The 22,525-nt window shown below is 46.9% G+C and overlaps 2 protein-coding genes across 3 annotated transcripts; one reads left to right on the top strand and one right to left on the bottom strand.

Moving 5' to 3' along the window:
• Positions 1–20: 20 nt before the first annotated feature.
• Positions 21–14,158, bottom strand: LOC137420639 (uncharacterized). Of its 2 annotated transcripts, none has more exons than XM_068105874.2 (3): positions 13,996–14,158; positions 2,766–3,848; positions 21–327 (listed from the first exon to the last, which is right to left on the bottom strand). In XM_068105874.2, exons 2-3 carry the CDS (start codon positions 3,774–3,776, stop codon positions 241–243), a joined length of 1,098 nt encoding a protein of 365 aa, XP_067961975.2. In that variant the 5' UTR covers positions 3,777–3,848; positions 13,996–14,158; the 3' UTR covers positions 21–240. The 2 variants fall into 2 exon arrangements, with proteins under 2 accessions (XP_067961975.2, XP_078628563.1); XM_078772437.1 differs by lacking the exon at positions 13,996–14,158 and adding an exon at positions 12,899–13,320.
• A 4,760-nt stretch (positions 14,159–18,918) lies between these two features.
• Positions 18,919–20,193, top strand: LOC144890960 (uncharacterized). Its single transcript, XM_078772840.1, has 2 exons — positions 18,919–18,958; positions 19,137–20,193. Exons 1-2 carry the CDS (start codon positions 18,953–18,955, stop codon positions 20,190–20,192), a joined length of 1,062 nt encoding a protein of 353 aa, XP_078628966.1. The 5' UTR covers positions 18,919–18,952; the 3' UTR covers position 20,193.
• The last annotated feature ends 2,332 nt before the right edge of the window (positions 20,194–22,525 follow it).

Below are 22,525 nucleotides of genomic sequence, written 5' to 3'. Positions count from 1 at the left end.
ATGGGTAGCCAAACAACTGATAATGTTAAAATCAGGATTTATTGCAGGAAGTTGGTCATGCTGGAGTTACCATATAAAGGTGGGTTGGGGTCGGGGGGTGGGGGGGGGGGGGGGGGGGGGAGGGAGGGGAAGAGAGAGAGAGGCGGCTGCCGTAAATCCACTTTTCTTTCCGGAAACTGATCATTTTGAGGGGAAAACAATAGTGTCTTCCACAAAGTTTGTACAGTAAATATCACTCATTCACTCGATTTGCAGCTCGTAGTCTTCCGCTTCCTCAATCAGTGTGCACGCCCGAGTTGTCCATTCTTTCTCATCATCTATCCAGTGCTGTGAGACACAGGTTGCACATGACGTGTATTCATTGCTTATTCACCCCCTGGATTTCATGATGAAAACTATGAAAGCAATGTATCGATACAACACAGTAGAGTAATATTGTGCTGTGATGCCATTCTGTATTCTTTTCTCCATTATTTTGATGTTAATAAAATGGTTTACATGCTTACAAGTCTGTCAGTTTGTCAGGCAAGTTTTAAAACTACTTCATGAAAGTTTGTTACTCCCACCAGGGAGTAATGCATTCGATCGTGTCCGTCCGTGTGTGTGTTCGTGTGTTTGTGAACAAGATATCTGGAAAAGTTCTGAACGGATTTGGATGAAAGTCGGTGGGATGATTGCCCTTGGGATAAGGAAGAATTGATTAGTTTTTGGTGAAGCTCAGGATATTATTCCGGATCCAGGAATTTTTTTGGGAGTTTTTTTGGGGAATTTTTTTCTGTTTTACTGCATTAAAGCTTTTATTCTAATTCTTAAATGATGTTTTTCTCTTCTCATTCCGAGATATATCAAAATAAATTCTCTGACAGTTAGGGCCTACTTTCTTTTTCATTTATTGTTTTGGGGAGAGGGGATGTTAAACAAAACGTATTATTCCAACTTCACCCACGGCGGGAGTATGCGCTCTACTGAGTGGCGTTCTAGTTTGTTTGTTTTTCAATTACTTTGAGCGGAGTTATTTCTCAAAAAGAGATCATAGTCCAAGACATATGCAGACCGTTTGTTTTTTAAACCTCCGCCACCGAAGGTTATGTTTTCACCCGTTTGTCTGTCTGAGCACAAAATCTCAAAGTTATGGACATATTTGGATGAAACTTGGCGGACAGGTTGGGTGTGTGACGAGGACAAATTGATTCGATTTTGGTGAAGATCCAGATCCGGCCTATCAGTGGGATACAAAACGTAAACTGTTTAGTTTGGCGGAGGTATGCTCTCTACCAAGTGCCGTTGTGGTTCAATATATAATCAAGGGGGTTTTTTTTCTTCCAAGTACATGTACTGATATTTTGAAAAATCAGGATGATTCCTCAATGTGTGTGCCATCCCTAGGATGGACATTAAACTAGATATCCCATCTGCCGACATAAGTTGGTGGACGTTAAAGATCCCACTGAGTCCTCCACGAGGAGTATGCGAGGTATCGCCAGCACCATGAACAAATTCCAAATTACTCCTGGGAAGGCAATGGCAAACCACCCGGTATAACCCTTGCTAAGAAAGTTCTTCAGCACCACTGACGCTCCGCAACAGAGTTTGGGGCATCGGAATCAGAATATTGAAAAATTCAAAATTTAACGAAAACCAATTAAATATTGTTCCCAGACCTTCATAGTGCCTCTTGGTACTTTCATGTCATAATTTACATTTTTTTGCATGGTTAATACAACAGTCTGGAGACATGGAGACATGTATGGAGACAAAAGGTCTGAAGGTGAATATCGGAAAAACAAAGGTGATGGCAAGTGGTAAAGCATGTGGTGAGGTGGAAAGAACTGGGAAGTGGCCGTGTGCTGTGTGCAGGAAGGGTGTCGGAGTGAACTCCATTCAATGTACAATGTGCTGAGTGGGTTCATCAAAAATGTAGTGGTCTGAGAGGGTCATTAACCAGTGTGGCAGCTACATTCAAATGTAAGGTGTGCACAGAGGGAGCTGCAGATGGAGGAAATGTTGAGTTGGATCTTGGAGACGGCGTGAAGCTGGAAGGTGTGAAAACATTTTGCTACCTCAGAGACGTGCTGAATGGAGAAGGTGGATCAGACTCGGCAACGGTTGCTAGAGTGAGATGTGCATGGAAGAAGTTTCGGGAACTGAGTGGCGTGCTGATGAGGAGGAGAGTGTCGTTGAAGCTGAAGGGAAAGGTGTATGCTGCATGTGTGAGAAGTGTTATGATTCATGGGAGCGAGACATGGGTAATGAGCGTGGAGCAGCAACGAAGGCTGGAAAGGGTGGAAATGTGAATGGTTCGATGGATGTGCGGAGTATCGTTGAGAGAGAGGAAGACAAATGATGAATTGTGAAAGATGATGGGAATAGAGCCTGTGATTGATGCTGTGAAGAGAAACAGGTTGAGATGGTTTGGTCATGTGTTGAGGAAGGATGAAAGTGACTGGTTGAGAAGAGTGATGGAAATGAATGTAGAAGGAAGTAGAGGACGGGGAAGACCGACAAAGACTTGGCTAAAGATGGTCGAAGAAGAAATGCGGGCAAGGGGGGGTTAACAAGGGGAGATGCAGAAAATAGGGAAAAATGGAGAAGATCGTCATGGGGACCGCAAGGCTAACCCCCACTCTTGCAGGGAAAATGGCCTTAAAATGCATGTTGTTGTTGTTGTTGTTAGTACTAGTCAAGGATGTATTCTGTGTTCTTCCGTTGGACGAAAGCTAATCGTGTTTGCTGTGCAACATTCAAAGCAAAATTGCATCACGTACCTTTTGTTTTGTTCTCTGCCTTGTCTTGCACTTCTGTCGCTTCCACTTGATGCCAGGAGTCTTTGACCGGTCAAAAGATGCATTTGCCAGTGGAGACAGGCAGAAAAGCGAGAGTCCTCTCTCGGCAGAAGAATATGTTTTATCGACACTTTGCGTGTCATCGATCGAAGAATGGTCGTCCTGTTCAACCTCTTTGCTTTTCCCCTCAACTGCTCGGCCATCGATACCTTCTCTGTCCACGGGTTGCATTTGTTCATTTTTAAAGTCGTTTTTTTGAAGCTTTCTTTCTGGTGTATAGATTTCTACATTTGACTCGACTTCATTGTTGAAATCCAAGTAATTCTTTGTGTTAAAAGAGCTTTTCCTTCTGAAGTCCCTTTTAACTCCGTTTGGTACTTTTTCTTTCCATCTTTTATTTATCGTCATGCTGGAGTTTACCTGCACTCTTTCATGCTTCTCATCCTCATCCTCATCTTCCACAATGCTGTTCGATTCTTCAATGATCGTTTCCAGTGTGGGGTACGTCCAGTCTGGTGCAGACTCACCATTGTGCTCTTCACGATTCTCCAGCAATCGCTTTCCTGCAGGTGGTTCTGGTATACCAGCCAGCTCCACAAGTTCTTCACTTTTTCTCATCATCTCCATGCACTGAAATTTTCTTTCAGATGTATAGATTTCTACCTTTGACTCAAATTCATTCTTGAAATCCAAGGAAGTATTGGCATTGAAAGAGCTTTTCCTTCTGAAATCCCCTTTGACTCGTTTTAGTGCCTTTTCTTTCCATCCTTTATTTATCGCCATGTTGCTATCTTCGTCTGCCTGTACTTTTTCTTCATACTTTATATCCTTATCCTCCATCATAATGCCCTGCGATTCTTCAGGGATTTTTTCTAGCGTGTGGTATGTCCAGGCTGATGTAGACTTATTCTGCATTTCTTGATGCCCCAGTGATTGCTTTCCTGCAGGTTTTAGCGGTGTCAGAGCCAGCTCCACAACCAATTTACTCATCATCTTCTCCGTGCACTCTCTCTCAAGCTTTTGTTTCCGTTTTGCACATTCTTTTCATTTGACCACTTTCAGATTCTGCAATGGTACAAGGTCAAAATGTGAGGCTGATAAACAATCTGTGCTTTTAATCCATATTTTTAAATTTTTGCCCGCCCTTCCTGGGGATGGGTTGATCATGACAGAAAACGTCACTGAAACATGCAGTCCATGATTTTATTGTTACTTCTTCTTTTCATCCTAATGCTTTAAAATCTACAAACATGCAAAACCCCTCCACACCACTCCAAAATGCCCATTGGCAGGTCCATTGTTGATGCGACTTTAAGAAGCCGCTGGAGGCATTATGTTTTCGGGGTTGCCCATCCGACTGTCCGTCCGTCCGTCCGTGATAGGTTTTCGTTTCTACCATAACTTCAGAACAGCTGAAGGGATCCAAGTCAAACTTGGTGCAGGTATGTATAATAAAGTGAAGATTAACTGATTACCTTTTAGGGTCACAAGGTCAAAGTTCAATGGTCGGAGGTCATGTTAGATGAAAATCCTTTCACTCTGTTAACTTGTCAACTAGTGATGGGATTTTGACCAAAGTTTGTACAAGTATATATTATGATGCAAAGATGAAGTGATTTGATTTTGGGGTCAATATGGCAAAGGTCAAAGTCTCTGATAGGTTGATAACTTGAGAATGGCTGAAGGGATCCAAGTCAAACTTGGTGCAGGTATGTATAATATAAAGATGAACTGATTATATTTGGGGTCAAGGGTCAGAGGTCATGGGAGATTAAAATCCTTTTACCACGATAACATATGAACCAGTGATGGAATTTTGACCAAAGTTAGTACCAGTATGCATTTTGATGCAAAGATGAACGGATTTGATTTTGGGTTCAAGAGGTCAAAGGTCAGAGTCTAATAGGTATATTACTTGAGAACGGTTGAAGGGATCTAATTCAAACTTTGTATATGTATGTATAATGATGTAAAGATTAACTGATTAGATTTTGGGGTAAACTGGTCAGAGGTCATGTCAGGTTAAAATGTGATACTTGAGAAGAGCTGAAGGGATTTAAATCAAACTTGGTACAAGTATGTATAATGATTTAATAATGTGGGTGGAGGCATATCGGTCGACGTCAGAGTGGCGTTCTAGTCCTCTTCTTATTGTACTCTCTATGAGTGTACGCAACTTTGGGTTAATTCCTGAGTCCTCTTCTTATTGTACTCTCTATGAGTGGACGCAACTTTGGGTTAATTCCTGAGTCCTCTTCTTATTGTACTCTCTATGAGTGGACGCAACTTTGGGTTAATTCCTGAGTCCTCTTCTTATTGTACTCTCTATGAGTGGACGCAACTTTGGGTTAATTCCTGAGTCCTCTTCTTATTGTACTCTCTATGAGTGGACGCAACTTTGGGTTAATTCCTGAGTCCTCTTCTTATTGTACTCTCTGAGTGGACGCAACTTTGGGTTAATTCCTGAGTCCTCTTCTTATTGTACTCTCTATGAGTGGACGCAACTTTGGGTTAATTCCTGAGTCCTCTTCTTATTGTACTCTCTATGAGTGGACGCAACTTTGGGTTAATTCCTGTTAGCGACGGCCGCCGCTATTTTACAGCAGTGAAAACAACTCTTCAGCAACGAGTTGAATGCCGCTGCTGGCTGTGATACTGTTCATATTTGTTGTTGTGCCGTCTGCCCAAATGTCGTTCAATTATCTGTGAAGTCTTAGCACTTGCTTAACATCGTTGTTCGGTCAAATTCATTGTGATTGGGCAATAATCCATCATCGCTTCTGATACTAAATCCTTCCTTTTCTCCAATGGCTTTATCTCTGTTCATCAATTTGGATTCAGACCATTCTGACCACTCTACTCTAGACATGCTGTTTCTGCTGTCTCAACAATGGATGGAGGTCCTCAATGACAAACAGGAAATCAGCCGTCTCCCTCGACATATTTCGTACCTTCGATACGGTCTGGCACCCTGCTCTGCTCACCAAAGTCTCCTCTTATGGTATCCATGAATATCTACATGCATGGCTTCCTCTCCTCCTTTCTCCTGTTGTAGTCAAGATGTGACTCCAAATGGAATTCCTTCATCTCTCCTTCCTGTCCAGGCTGGAGTTCCCCAAGGCAGTGTTCTGGGCCCCGTGCTTTTTCTGGTCTTCATCAATGATCTCTCCGACTCTCGACAAAATCCTCTCTATCTTTTCCTGACGACTCCATTCTCTGCCGCTCCATATCTCAACCCTCAGATCAGCAGTCGGCAGCCTCTTCACTCTTTGCAGACCTGGACAAAATCACAAACTGGTCAAACAAGTGGAACATGTCTTTCAATCCTGAATGCCTCAACATGCATGCCTCTTCACTCTTTGCAGTCCTGGACAAAATCACAAACTGATCAAACAAGTGGAACATGTCTTTCAATCCTGACAAATCTCACACTCTCACGATGTCTCTCCGAAAAGACCGTCTGGACAACCCTCCAATCTACTTTCTCAACAATTCTCGAAGAAGTTCCGTCACTCAAGCTTGTGAGTCTCACTATCTGCCATGATCTTTCCTGGGAAAACCAATTTTCTAAGTTGGCCTCCAAAACCAGTTTCCGACTGGGCATCTTCCATCGTGCGAAGTCCTTTCTTGGCTCACCTGAGCTCCTCACCACATACAAGCCTTTCATCCACAGCATGATGGAATACTGCTGTCCTCTCTGGGCTGGTGCTCCTGCCTCACACCGAGACCATCTTCACGCTGTCGTAAACAAGGCTTTTAGAATCATTGGAATCTCCCGCGATGAAGCCGATTCTGAGGGCCATTCACTCTCTCACCGCAGGCAGGTTGTTGGTCTTTCTGTCTTCTACCAGCTCCTCTCCTGCCTTGCACCCCCTGCTCTGTGCCCTGTCCCCCAAATATTTTGTGGTAAAACTGCCAAAAGCAACACTCTCTCCTCACCTTCACTCTTTCATTCCTCTATTTTCCCACCTCTGTAACTCCCTCACTTTCTTCAATCCCATTCCTCCCTCCAACTCTTCAAAACAGCTGTTCACCACCATCTCTTATCTTCTCCCATCCAGAACCTTGATATTTTCTACCCGTTAATCCACCCAAAATTCACCTTTTTCAAATTCCGTTTTTCTTTCCAGAAAGTCCTAGTCGTGTCCATTTGTTTTATACCGTTTCCCTCTCCCAGCCCCACCCTTCCACACTGTCCCTGTTCTCAACTGTTGTGCTTCCCTCATTCTCCGTCTCTTGTCTCCCGCTCCCTTTAGTTTATGTTTTATTGTGTTTGTGTTTCATGTGTTGCTCTTACATGAGCCTCGACTTTGTATACAAAAACAACAACCTGTCATGAGTCAATTTATAGATCATCTTCCTCCCACCATCCTCTTCCAACTTATTGTACACCTCATCTTCCATATCATTCCTCACCTTATCCACAGCTCCCCTTGCTGCCTTCTTATTTTGCCCATACACATGCAGCAACCGTGCATCGGGCTGCCTCCCTCTATCCTTGATCTTCAATATCCCCTTCCAAACCTCATTCTTTTCACCAATTGCCTTTGCTATTTCCTCCATCCACCATACCAGGCTTCTATCCCTCGATGTAGCACTCGATGTAGCACCCTTTCCTTTCGTCTTCCACTCCTCCTCCAAACCTTCTTCGCCAAGTTGCTCATATCTGGCCGTCACCCTCTCCTTGTACTCTACGGAGACATTTCTCCAACACTCCCCCCACCTAATAACTTTCCAATCTCTGCTTTTAACTTTGCTCCATTTCTTTATCCTCACCACAAACAACACAGGCTTGTGCACGTTCTCCTGCCACTGTCTTGCAATCCTTAACCTTCCACAGCTGTCACTTCCTTACCATTATCAGAATCAAATCGAGTTTTTTTCTGTGCTGTCCACTTCTTTCGGTTATCTTGTGGCTTTCCAGCTTTTGAAAGGATGAACCAGCTGTGGCCTCCTTTCCATGTGGTGTCCACACACACCACTTCCCACCTCCTTTTGTGCATCACCACCATCACCATCATCACCCCTCTCCAAAATATCACATACACAAAAGTACATGGATGGATGATCCGTTGGTCGGAGTTCATTTTAACGTCTTCCTTCCCCGATCCCATATCGACCTTGTCGGAGGGGCGGGAGGAAACAAACGGTGACGTGGTAACTGCGGCACTGACGGTAACTGGTAATGTGCTGTACTTGTCGACACTGCAATGCTTTCGTGTCCTTTATTCTCGCTCTCCGCCGACTTCTGCTATAAATGGACAATGTGTGTGTGCCATGTTTTTTGTGGAGTTCTACTGGGGCTTTCCGATGTGGAATGTGATACCAAAATGATCATGATCTCTTGAGTTCATGAGGCTAATTAACTATAAAGAATCCGGAAGAGTTTCCATGTTTTGAACACACACCATGTTATATTAAGGTGTATAGAGCAGTTTAATAGGCCCTTCCATGGCGTTGTAATTACAAAAATAAAGGCAATGATAGCATTGCAATAAAAGCATATATTAATTAATGCCAATAATAACAACAAATAATACAACTAATAACTAGAACGGCACTCTGTAGAGAGCATACCTCCGCCTGATTGGCCATATTGTGGCGGACACGAAAGCCCACTGGCATGGTGACATCATTCCGCGCACCAAGTGGGCGGCGGCCACGCCCGAGGGGTAGGCGGGGCCTCAGGATATACACTGGGCGCGCAGCCCGGAGCGCGCCAGTGCTACAGTGACCTCTTGTCAATAAAGACACTTTTGTTTAACAGCGTTGTCCGCTTCCTCCTTGGTAGCAAGTCGCGCGCGTAGCACCGCGCTTCATTGGTGACTCCGATGTTTTGGTCAGCCGTCACTGACCACCCGAACCCGCCACAGCCATGGCAACCAACGCGGTAGCGATAAAGCTCCCCGAGTTCTGGAAAGCTCAGGCGGAGATCTGGTTCCTGCAGGCCAAAGCCCAGTTCAGGCTTCGACGCATCACGGCGGAGGAGACACGCTACTGCCACGTGGTCACCTCCCTCGGGGCCGGCGCGGCCGCCCGCGTCGTGTCGGTCCTGAGGAACCCACCGGCCCACGACAGGTACGGGGCGATCAAGCGTCTCCTCCTCGCCACGTTCGTCCTCACCGTGGACGCACGGGCCGATCGCCTCTTGGACCTCCCCGAGCTCGGTGACACGCGACCGTCGGTCCGAATGGACCATATGCTGTCGCTCATGGGCGAAGAAACCCCGAACGCTCTATTCCGGGTGTTATTTCGACGCCAGCTGCCGGCACAAGTCCGCCTCGCGTTGGCCGGTTCTGCGACAACGGAACCCCGTGCAATCGCGGCCGAGGCCGACAAGTTCTACGCGGCTTTGGACACGCGGGCGAGTTTCGGTGCGGCCGTAGTGGCTCCCGAGCCTGAACCTCCTGCGGGTGCGCACCCCTGCTCCGAGGGGCGCCTCGTGGCGGCCGCCACGCCCCGCCCACCACCACCGCAGAAACCGCGGCCTCCGGCTTCGCCGGAAACCTGGTGCCATTTCCACGCTAGGTTCGGCCACGAGGCTCGGCAATGTCGCCCGCCGTGCTCATTCGGCAGGTCGGGAAACGCCCGAGCCGGCCCTCGGTAGTGGCACTGAGCGCCGGCCGATTAAACAGCCTCCAATACATAACGGACACCTTATCCGGGCGCCGTTACCTGTGCGACACGGGAGCGCAGGTGAGTGTCATTCCCGCCGGTACGTCCGACAAGCAGTCCACGGGCCAGGGCCCCGCGCTGCTTGCTGCCAACGGTACGCCCATTCGCACGTATGGAAAACGCTGCCTTTCTCTGCGGTTCGGAGGGCAGGTTTTCCGATGGTCGTTCGTCACTGCCGACGTGCCTATGGCACTGCTCGGCGCGGACTTCCTCTGTGCCAATGGCCTATTGGTCGACGTCAAGCACAGAAGGCTTGTCCAGGCTGAGACGTTCAGCTCGCTCGCATGCGCGCTGCCCGCCTCGTTGAGCAGCTCACGGAGCGGCTCGCCGAGCGGCTTGCTGAGCGGCTCGGTTCCGGCCAGGTTCATCTGCACGCTTCCGGCAGCGGACAAATTCACCCGCCTCCTCGCCTGTTTCCCGGCCCTCACGAGGCCCACCTTCTCGGCGGGGACCGTCAAGCACGGAGTGGAACATCACATCCCCACCGCCGGGCCACCGGTCTACGCCCAAGCACGCCGCCTCGAGCCGACGAAGCTCGCGGTAGCTAAAGCGGAGTTTGATACGCTGGAGCGGCTCGGCATCGTGCGGCGCTCCGAGAGCGCTTGGGCGTCGCCGCTCCACATCGTGCCCAAGCCCGGCGGGGGATGGCGACCGTGCGGGGACTACCGCCGTCTCAACGACGCCACCACCCCTGACCGCTACCCCGTCCCCCATATTCAGGACTTTTCCGCCCGCTTGGCGAATATGTCCTTCTTCTCGAAGGTGGACCTCATACGCGGTTACCACCAGGTCCCCGTCAGGCCAGAGGAAGTCCCAAAGACGGCTGTCATCACGCCGTTCGGTCTTTTCGAATTTCTTCGGATGCCTTTCGGTTTGAAGAATGCGGCTCAGGCGTTCCAGCGCCTCATGGACAGCGTCTTGCGCGACTTGGATTTTGTGTACGTATACCTGGACGACATCCTCGTCGCAAGCGTGTCCCGCGAAGAGCACCTACACCATCTCCGTACGCTCTTCGAACGTCTGGGCCAGCACGGCCTGATCGTGAACCCCGCCAAGTGCCGGTTCGGTGTCGCCGAAATCGACTTTTTGGGGCACCGCGTCACCAGGCACGAGGACGTGCCCCTACCGGCCAAGGTGGAGGCGGTGAAACGGTTTCCGTGCCCCCGCACGATCAGGGGGCTCCAGGAGTTCCTGGGCATGGTAAACTTTTACCACTGTTTCCTGCCCCGCATCGCCCAGCTCCTGCGCCCCTTGCACGAGGCCCTCCGGGGGAAGCCGGGCAAAGGTGACGTCACCTGGACCGAGCAGATGGACGCGGCGTTCGTGGGCGCGAAGCTCGCCTTGGCTAACACCACCATGCTCGCGCACCCGGTGCCCGATGCACCGATCGCCCTCACCACCGATGCCTCGGACTACGCGGTGGACGAGCAATGGGTGCGTGGAGCTTGGCAACCGCTGGCGTTCTTCAGCCGGCAGCTTCGCCCGCCCGAACGCCGGTACAGTACCTTCGACCGCGAGTTGCTCGGGCTCCACCTGGCGGTCAGGCACTTCCGCCATCTGCTCGAGGGCCGTGCGTTCACGGCCTTCGTCGACCACAAGCCACTGGTGTTCGCGATGGGCAAGGTCGCCGAGCCGTGGTCGGCCCGGCAGCAGCGTCACCTCTCGGCCGTATCCGAATACACGACGGACATCCGGCATGTCGCGGGGAAGGACAACCCGGTGGCGGATTGCCTTTCCCGGTCCGTTGCCCACGCGGTCCACCTCGGCATCGACTATGCCCGGATGGCGGCGGACCAGGCCGCCGACCCCGATGTCCAGGCCTTGCGGACCGCCGTTACGGGCCTCCGCGTCACCGAGGTGCCGTTCAACGGCGCGCACTCCACGGCACCATGGTCCGCTCTGCAAGACTCCGCTCTGCACAGCAGCGCTCCGCGCTGCAGGAGACCGCCCGGAGGTTCGCCCCGGTGCCGACGGCGCACCACGGGCACCCACCCATGCACGCACATCGCCCTGGAGCTTCGCACCGCGGAGTATGTCTTCGTCCGGCACGATGCCCACCGGACACCACTGCGGCCCTTGTATGACGGGCCGTTCCGCGTGCTGGAGACCGGGGTGAAATTCTTCACCTTGGACATCGGCGGTACTCCCGACCGCGTCTCGGTGGATCGACTCAAGCCGGCCCACCTCGACGTGGACCACCCACCGCCGGTGGCTCAGCCCCCGCGTCGGGGCCACCCCCCGGCGGGCGGACCCCCGGCACCGCCCAGCACCGCCGGCACGCCGCCCCCCGGTCCGGCACCCATCCCGGGTACAGCCGGGGGCATCCCAGCTGGCATCCCTACACCCCGGACGCCGCCGGTCGCCAGAGGGCGCTTCGGCCGGGTCATCCGTTTGCCCCGCAAACTGGCCCTCCAGGTGCGCGGGAATTCTTGGGGGGGGGGGGTGCGTGTGGCGGACACGAAAGCCCACTGGCGTGGTGACATCATTCCGCGCACCAAGTGGGCGGGGGCCACGCCTGAGGGGTAGGCGTGGCCTCAGGATATACACTGGGCGCGCAGCCCGGAGCACGCCAGTGCTACAGTGACCTCTTGTCAATAAAGACACTTTTGTTTAACCGCGTTGTCCGCTTCCTCCTTGGTAGCAAGTCGCGCGCGTAGCACCGCGCTTCAATATCACTCAATGGTGAAGAATCACTTAAAAAATTATACTCGCTGGATCCGAATCTTTACAAACATTGAATCGATTCTTCCTTGTCTTGTCTTCCGTGTTTTGAGATATCCTGCTATGTATCGTTTTTGGCCATATCTCCCAATGGTGAAGAATCACTTAAAAAATTTAATAATTCTCATATGAATGAATGAATATTCAGATCTTCACCAACATCTTCACCAACATCTTCAACGCTACCTCTCTGCCAAATTTCGTCCGAATCCGTCCACAACTTATTGAGATATCCTGCTATGTGTCGGTTTTGGCCCGATCTCCCAATGGTGAAGAATCACTAAAAATTCTCGTAGCCGGATCCGGATCCGGATCTTCACCAAAATCGAATCATTTCGTCCTCGTCACATACACTCCTTCTCTGCCAAATTTCGTCCGAATCCGTCCACAACTTTTTGAGATATTTTGTTCACAAACGGCCAGACAGGGGTGAAAACATAACCTCCATCCACCTTTGGCCAGAGGTAATAATGCACGTGTAATTCCCGTTCTGGGCTTGGTGAAAGGTAACCTAATGTTCAACATTACAGCAGTATCTAATATGTACTAAAGGTGAAGGTCAAGTTAATTAGGGTAACCAAGATATTTTCCCATCAACGTTATCATAGTTATAACACTATATGCACCGTATATGGGGAAATCGTATCCAAATAACGTCGAAATTTCTCCATGACGAAGTCACAATATTCACAGCTCTCAACACTCCACATCACTCTTACCTGGGCCAGGTGTTTGCTGCAGAGCAAGACATGTTGTCCCGGACTCGAGCGATTCCCAATCTGGGTCATTACTCTGTTCGACATCCAATCACGTGTCGCGTCTTTCAGGTAATCTATTTTTGGAACGAAACTCGAGGAAAGATAACTTTTCTACTTTGAGGTTTTGTTTGGTAGAAAACACCTTCACAGCTTTTGTGCATGACGCATCGGTACGCAGTGATCAGCTGTGCAGGAGACCACGTGGGTGTTCCGTCACCAAACAATCACTCCGCCATGGCGGTCTCCATGGTAACAGTGCTATCGTGGTACGCCAACAAATGCTACCTGGGCCGTCGTTTTTAGTTTCAATCCTCCCACTTCTGACAATTTCCCCATACGAATTGATTGTTTTCGCAGCGCCTGAGTTGACTCGACTTTGGACTACTTCCGGGTAGCGACGGCCGCCGCCATCTTAGCGCGATGAAAACAACACCTCAGCAACAACTTATTTACCTGAGTAACGCTTCGGTCGGCACGCTGTCTTGTCGCTACCGTTACAACTGGGGTGTGTTCAGTTATCAAGATTCTTGTGGAGCGCTCGCCAAGCGGCTTAAGCACTCGAGCAAGCACTCCATCGTAGCCCTAAGGAACGGCTCGCTCGCCAAGCGGCTTAAGCACTCGAGCAAGCACCATCGTAGCCCTCGATAAGGAACGGCTCGCTCGCCAAGCGGCTTAAGCACTCGAGCAAGCACTCCATCATAGCCCTCGATAAGGAACGGCTCGCTTGGCAAGCGCTAGCTAGCTGCTTGGTAACTTTACACCCCACGTGTGTAAAGTTCGATCGGCACGGAAATGCTACTTACGAGTTCCGAACACGCAGTGAGAACATGAAGAGCACATGTAACATGCGGGGCCTACCCGTAGTGACAACTGAATGTTTCACTTCGAACACAAAGTTTTGTTGCTCTCTTGTAAAATCCATAAAACTTTCCCTCTTTAATATCAACACATTTACAACACACATTCACGACTCCATTTTTAATGTTAATATTGTGAAAATTCCGCAGTGATAAAATCTACAAACGTTTACAAATCATTACTACCATCGATATACTTACATTTACATTCGAGGAGCTTCTCTAGTAAATGATTTCGCACGCAGGTTGCAAAACAAATGTTTGATTCGGATTTTGGGGAAACTGCAAGTCCAACGTGATTACACGAAATAAAGCATGCACACCTGTGGAGTGTGACGTACACCCTAAATGGTTACACATTGGTGCTCAATCACGTGGAAACATCGGAAAGGACGTCACGCCCATAATGCAATGGGACTTATTACATTATGCGGTACTTATTACCACCCATAATGTAATGGGCGGGACTTATTGATACCCATAATGTAATGGGCAGGACTTATTGACACCCATAATGTAATGGGCGGGACTTATTGACACCCATAATGTAATGGGCGGGACTTATTGACCCATAATGTAATGGGCAGGACTTATTGACACCCATAATGTAATGTGCGGGACTTATTGACACCCATAATGTAATGGGCGGGACTTATTGACACCCATAATGTAATGGGCGGGACTTATTGCCACCCATCATGTAATGGGCGGGACTTATTGACACTCAATGTAATGGGGGGGACTTATTGACACCCATAATGTAATGGGCGGGACTTATTGCCACCCATCATGTAATGGGCGGGACTTATTGACACTCAATGTAATGGGGGGGACTTATTGACACCCATAATGTAATGGGCGGGACTTATTGCCACCCATAATGTAATGGGCGGGACTTATTGACACCCATAATGTAATGGGTGGGGCATATTGACACCCATAATGTAATGGGCGGGACTTATTGACACCCATAATGTAATGGGTGGGACTTATTGACACCCATAATGTAATGGGCGGGACTTAGTGACACCCATAATGTAATGGGCGGGACTTATTGACACACATAATGTAATGGGCGGGACTTATTGACACCCATAATGTAATGGGCGGGACTTATTGACACCCATAATGTAATGGGCGGGACTTAGTGACACCCATAATGTAATGGGCGGGACTTGACACCCATAATGTAATGGGCGGGACTTATTGACACACATAATGTAATGGGCGGGACCTATTGCCACCCATAATGTAATGGATGGGACTTATTGCCACCCATAATGTAATGGGCGGGACTTATTGCCACCCATAATGTGATGGGCGGGACTTATTGCCACCCATAATGTAATGGGCGGGACTTATTGACACCCATAATGTAATGGGCGGGACTTATTGACACCCATAATGTAATGGGCGGGACTTATTGACACCCATAATGTAATGGGCGGGACTTATTGCCACCCATAATGTAATGGGCGGGACTTATTGACACCCATAATGTAATGGGCGGGACTTATTGACACCCATAATGTAATGGGCGGGACTTATTGACACCAATAATGTAATGGGCGGGGCGTATTGCCACCCATAATGTAATGATGGGCGGGGCGTATTGCCACCCATAATGTAATGATGGGCGAGGCGTATTGCCACCTATAATGTAATGGGCGGGACTTATTACCACCCATAACGTCAGAGGTCACGTGGAATGGGCGCCATCTTGGAAAAAACGAAAAACTTTGCACCTCTATCTCTGAAAGCGCTGAATAGAAAAAATTGAGACATGGCTCATTGTGAAGAACTCTCCATGGGGAATAAAATATGTTTATGATGTCATAGGTCCCTCCATTATGATGTCATAATTCAACAAGTATAAAACTTCATCCAATCGAGATGAAATTTCTTGTGTCATCTCAGGATAAATTTGGTGCAGGATACAAAATAATGTCATCGGTCACGTAGTTCGGCCGCCATATTTGTTTTAACATCAAAGCCTCAACAACCACTAAAACACGTCCTGGCGAGGGTCTGCAATCTGCTCTTGTTTTATATTGTGGCATTTTTTACCACGGCCTCATACGAGTCGTTTCATGTTGATAGCTATTTACTTGTATTTTAAAATGAACATTTTGATTATTTGGCTTTAATGATTCCTTTAAGCCATAAATCCAAATCCAAATTTATTAATTCCAAATCCTGGTGGCGTCTGGTCAAATCTGTTTCTGGTGTTTGTTCCCCCTCCATCCCCTCCCTTACCTCAAATGGCCACACAGTTGACATCGCACGTGACAAAGCCGAATGCCTCAACTCTGTGTTTGCCTCAAAATCTTTAGTCCCAAACCCATCTCTCTCTGTTCCCACCTTTCCCAGTCGAACCCAACTGCTCCTGGACTCTGTGTCCTTCTCTCCTGACAAGGTGGAGGAGTTTTTGTCAAACCTCGACTCTGATTCTGCAACTGGACCAGACAGCATCAGCCCACGGGTCCTAAAATCCTGCTCTGCCGCTCTATCTCACCCTCTCTCTGTTCTTTTCACCCTATCTTTTGCTCAAGGTCATCTGCCAGCATCCTGGAAATCAGCAAACATTACCGCTTTACACAAAAAGGTGCAAAAACAGATCCTAGCAACTACAGACCAATCAGCCTTCTCCCAATTATCAGCAAAGTCATGGAATCCATCATTGCTTCGGATATGAAATCTTTCCTCTTCTCCAATGGCTTGATCTCTGATCATCAATTTGGTTTCAGACCAGGTCACTCTACTCTGGACATGCTGCTTCTGCTGTCTCAACAATGGATGGAGGTCCTCAATGCCAAACAGGAAATCAGAGCTGTCTCCCTTGACATATCACGTGCCTTCGATACGGTCTGGCACCCTGCTCTGCTCACCAAACTCTCCTCCTTTGGTATCCATGGAAATCTCGATGCATGGCTTGCAGACTTCCTCTCTGGTCATAGTGAACGTGTGGCCCTGAATGGATTTCTCTCATCTCCCCTTCCTGTTCAGGCTGGAGTTCCCCAAGGCAGTGTTCTGGGCCCTGTGCTTTTTCTGGTCTTTATCAATGATCTCTCCGACTCTCTGGAAAATCCTCTCTATGTCTTTGCTGATGACTCCACTCTCTGCCGCTCCATTCCTCTTCCCTCAGATCTGCAGTCTGCAGCCTCCTCACTCTCTGAAGACCTGGACAAAATCACAGACTGGGCAAACAAGTGGAACATGTCTTTCACTCGTGACAAATCTCACACTCTTACTATGTCTCTCCGAAAAGATCGACTGGACAACCCTCCCATCTACTTTCTCAACAATCCTCTCCAAGAAGTTCTGTCGCTCAAGCTTTTGGGTCTCACTATCTGCCATGATCTTTCTTGGGGAAACCACATTTCCAAGCTGGCCTCCAAAGCCAGTCGCCGACTGGGCATCCTCCGTCGTGCGAAGTCCTTCCGAGGCACACCTGAGCTCCTCACCACAGACAAGGCTTTCATCCGCAGCTCAATGGAATACTGCTCTCCTCCTATGGGCCGGTGCTCCTGCCTCACACCTAGCTCGGCTTCACGCTGTTGAAACCAAAGCTTTCAGAATTATTGGAATCTCCCACGATGTAGCTATCTCTGAGGGCCTTTCACTCACTCACCGCAGGCAGGTCGGTGGTCTTTCTGTCTTCTACCGACTCCTCTCCGGCCTTGCACCCCCAGCTCTCTCTGTGCTCTGTCCCCCAAATATTCCTACAGGTCGCACAAGATCTGCCAGTAACCCTCTGATGGTTAAACTGCCGAGATTTCGGCTCTCTGCTCACCTTCACTCTTTCAATCCTCTTTTCTCCCGCCTCTGGAACAAACTCCCTCACTCTCTTCAATCCCACTCCTCCCTCCAGGTCTTTAAAACAGCTGTTCACCACCATCTCTTATCTTCCCCCATCCAAAACCTTGATCTTTTCTACCCCCACTAATTCACCCCTGATCCACCTTGTTTGAAATTCCAACTTCTTTCGTGGAAGTCCTGGCAGTGTCCATATGTTTTATACCTCTCCCACCCCCCCCCCTTCCCATGCCTCCCCCCCCCCAAAGCCCTCTCCCTCCCACAGATCTCTCGATGTCTCTCGGTCCCTGCTCTCAAATGTTGTGTTTGTGTCCTTCCCCCTCCCTCCTCATCTTGTCTACCGCTCCCGATGTTATTTGTTTTATGTGTCGGTTTGTCTTTCTGTGTGATTAATGTTCGCTGTTTCACGAGCCTCGATCTTGTATACAAAAAAAGAAAAAAAAAAAGAAAAGAAAAAAAAGCCAATCATAGCGAAGTAGTGTATATATGTTGCTTCTGGGACACTCTCATTTTCCCATTGACTTAAATGTTAATTTTTCCCCTCCCTCATTGCCCCTAAACACCTCTATTTCTCTCACCCTGTTCTTTACGAACCTTCTAACCTTTTGACATGTTATCCTTATTCATTAGACCACTTAAACAATGGTCCTTCTGTGTGAACCTGTGATCCTTCTGACCTTATGGACCTTTTACTCTTAATATCATCTGGTGAATCATCTTTGGCCCACTCAAACAACGACCCTACAAATATTTGTTTATGCGTGGGAAATAATTTAATTCTCTTGCCACTCTCTTCACCATCTAATATATTAACAAAAAATATGTTTGAGTTTGGTTCTTTATTAAGATATTTTAACTGAGCTAAGATAAAATGGTAAACCTCCCTCAATGTACTTGTTTGAGCGCATCCAGTGCCACACACTTTTTGGTAGGCTCTGTCCACCTTTTGTTAAGCTCCGTCCACTTTTTGGTAAGCCCGCCCCCTTTTGTTAAACCCCGCCCACTTTTTGTGAAGCCCCGCCCACTTTTGCTAAGCCCCACCCACTTTATAAACTCTTTAGCATTGTATCATTTCCAGGTAATACATTACATCATTTTCAGGGAATTCCCATCACATCATTTCCAGTTAAGACACGCCCAGGGAATTTCCACAGTAAATGACACACCCAGTCCTTATAAAAGGCACCGACCACACAGGCTTTTTCAAACACGCTTTCTGCTTCACTTGAGAATGGACTACTATGCCGAAATGGAATGGGATAACTTTGCTATTCCTTGGAGTCCTACTACCTGTGTGGAACTCAACCTTCAGATTGATGAACTGGACTCGAACCTCTTATCAATGGAGGTAAGTTTGTTTATTTATTTAATTAATTAATTATTAATTTAATTATTTATTTTAATTTTTTTTTTTTTAGATGAGACTCGTGTAAGAGTTAACAAAGTTTATTTTAATATTCATAGAGCTTGATTTATACAAATAAAAATATTGTATTAAATTAATACATTGTTATTTTCTTTCACAGGAAATTGTATCTGAGATACGAAATGAAAATTCTGCTTTTAACACAACTTGGGATGAAGTTATTTTTTTGTTTGAAGACATTTTGAACAACCAAGACCCCCAGAACGAGTTCTACCTTGATGACCCAACCAAAGAGTTATACCTTGGAGATCCACAAAATCCTGAAAAAGAGTTTTACCATGATGATACTTGTTGTGAGTTATCAAAACAAAACCCACTGAACAAGTTCTACCTTGATGAGCCAGAATACAAGTCATACATTGGAGACCCACAAATTTCTGAAAATTGGGAAAGGGGAGTTCTCCCTGATGGTCCGCAGTTATACTATGTGAGACACATCATAGAAACCCTAAAAAATTGTGAAATGGGAATTCTCCCTGATGGTCCGCAGTTATACTATGTGAGACACATCATAGAAACCCTAAAAAATTGGGCAAGGAGAGTTCTCCCTGATGGTCCGCAGTTATACTATGTGAGACACATCATAGAAACCCTAAAAAATTGGGCAAGGAGAGTTCTCCCTGATGGTCCGCAGTTATACTATGTGAGACACATCATAGAAACCCTAAAAAATTGGGAAAGGGAAGTTTTCCCTGATGGTCCGCAGTTATACTATGTGAGACTTATCACGGAAACCCCCAATATTTCTGAAAATTGTGGTTCTACCTTGGGGACTTGGAAAGATGGTTATATTTTTGGAGACTCGGAATGGGGGTTTTGTTTTGATGACTCGGAATGTGATACCTATCTTGGAGGCTCAACAGGAATGTGGTTATACCTTGGGAACTTGGAAAGTTGGTTTTATTTTGGAGACTCTACCTGTGGGGTTCCTCTTGGAGACTCTTTGGATTCTAAAGCAATGAACAATGTTCTTTATTTAATGACGCTTGATTTAAGCAATATCAAGAAAGTTCGAGGAAGAAAATGCTGGAAAATTCTTTCTTCCCATTTCTACTTCTTCAAACTTGAAAGCCTTGAAAGACAGAATTGGCAGAAGAGGAAAAAAAAAAAAAAGAAATACGTATTTAAAAAAAGAAGAAAAGAAAGATTATGTTAGGGTTTGGGTGGGATTTTGAATGTGAGGGTTAGGGATGGGGTTGGGTTAGGGTTGGGATTTTGAATGTGAGGGTTAGGGTTGGGGTTGGGGTTGGGTTAGGGATGGGGTTGGGTTAGGGATGGGGTTGGGTTAGGGATGGGGTTGGGTTAGGGATGGGTTGGGTTAGGGATGGGTTGGGTTAGGGATGGGGTTGGGTTAGGGATCGGTTTGGGTTAGGGATGGGGTTGGGTTAGGGTTGGGATTTTGAATGTGAGGGTTAGGGTTGGGGTTGGGTTAGGGATGGGATTGGGTTAGGGTTGGGGTTGGGATTTTGAATGTGAGGGTTAGGGTTGGGGTTGGGTTAGGGTTGGGATTTTGAATGTGAGGGTTAGGGTTGGGGTTGGGTTAGGGATGGGATTGGGTTAGGGTTGGGATTTTGAATGTGAGGGTTATGGATGGGTTGGGTTAGGGATGGGGTTGGGTTAGGGATGGGGTTGGGATTTTGAATGTGAGGGTTAGGGTTGGGGTTGGGTTAGAGATGGGGTTGGGTTAGGGATGGGGTTGGGTTAGGGATGGGGTTGGGTTAGGGATGGGGTTGGGTTAGGGATGGGGTTGGGTTAGGGATGGGTTGGGTTAGGGATGGGGTTGGGTTAGGGATGGGTTTGGGTTAGGGATGGGGTTGGGTTAGGGTTGGGGTTGGGTTAGGGTTTGTATATTATTATGACTCACTCACACATACACACACACACAAAAGTTAAGCCCCAACTGGAAAGTTGAGGGATTCTGTGTTTGGGGTTCACAGATTTAAAAACGTATCCCCATTATACACACACAAAAGTTAAGCCCCAACTGAAACGTTGTGGGATTCTGTGTTTGGGGTTCACAGATTTAAAAACGTATCCCCATTATACACACACAAAAGTTAAGCCCCAACTAAAAAGTTGTGGGATTCTGTGTTTGGGGTTCACAGATTTAAAAACGTATCCCCATTATACACACACAAAAGTTAAGCCCCAACTAAAAAGTTGTGGGATTCTGTGTTTGGGGTTCACAGATTTAAAAACGTATCCCCATTACATTTTATTTATTTATTTATTATTTTCAAGGGTATTAGCTGCTTACTTGTGTTTTTTGTAATTCTTGCGAGTAAAATGAACCCAAGATTTCTTCTCCATTTAAATCATATAATTTGTAGGTCCAAGGGTTTGTAGCCATTACATCAACGATTTAAAATAATTCATTAGTCCATCTCTTTGTATAACCTTTCTCAAAATGGCTTTTCCATTTGTATATTCTTACAATATCACCAACTTTGAACTTGGGCTTTCTCAAATTAATCTCCTTTTCATATTCTAATTTTGTAAATGTTTCTGATGGTTTTGATTTTGTTGATGAATGAACTGTATTATTGTAATTATCTACAATATCCTGAATTAAATACACCCATTTTTGAGAACCGAGTTGTGTGAATTTTTTATATAATTTCTCTTTTAAAGTACGATTAAAACGCTCAATAACAACTGCCTTTCCTTCATTAAAGGTGCTGTATAATTTAATACCCTTCCCCTGAAGAAATTTCATGAATATTTTGTTATAGAACTCTGTTCCCTCATCAGTCCATAACTTCTTTGGTTTCCATTTATCCCGATCAAATATTAGCTTAAAGGCTAACATTAAAGTATCACCCCTTTTATTTTTTAAAGGGACAACCCAGGCAAATCTACTCCTCAAATCAATAACGGTTAAAGCATACCTGTATCCCCTGTCATTATTCAATTCAATTAAATCAGCGGACCATATGTGGTCGGTGTATTTAGAATAAACCTTCCTTCTTTTAAACTTTGTGATTATAGGTTTGTGTAATTCTTCAGCCAAAAGCTCCTCAGTCTTGATGACATCATTAGAGCCTAATAGTTTTTTGAGGAATAACCAAGACCAAGTTTCAATTTAGCATTTATCAAATTTCTCACAATAAACCTATCAACTTTCTCTCTCAACGTTGGATTTTGTATCAAAGACAAATTATACAACATTTCGCTGTCGGCTTTATGTTTTTCAGTCAACGTAGTGGTTTTCCCATAAGCAATATCATGCTTCATACACACTTCGTCAACCCTATTTGTAGGTTTAGACCAAGGTTTAGGATTGTCAGCCTCATCTAATCTTTTATCCAAGTTTGTTCCTGGACCACAGAAAGAATACCCTGGAAGGTGTAATTCCCCTGGAATTCCAGTTGTTGTAAATTTACTTCCTGACAGAAACTTTTGTATGTCTCCTCCTCTTTTAGGAGAGATGAATTGGCACTTTTTAGAGCCACATACTTGACATATTCCTTTTTGATAAACTCCATTATT

The sequence above is a fragment of the Myxine glutinosa genome, chromosome 2, assembly GCF_964187855.1.
Source record: "Myxine glutinosa chromosome 2, kmMyxGlut1.1, whole genome shotgun sequence".
Classification (NCBI taxonomy): domain Eukaryota; kingdom Metazoa; phylum Chordata; class Myxini; order Myxiniformes; family Myxinidae; genus Myxine; species Myxine glutinosa.
This window is presented reverse-complemented; position numbering and strand designations above follow the sequence as displayed.

Coding starts and splice junctions, on each gene's coding strand:
- LOC137420639 (XM_068105874.2), bottom strand. CDS start 3,776: ATGATGAGTAAATTGGTTGTGGAGCTGGCTCTGACACCGCTAAAACCT. Junction 328..2,765: donor GGCAGAGAACAAAACAAAAG/GTACGTGATGCA, acceptor TGTGTCTCACAG/CACTGGATAGATGATGAGAA.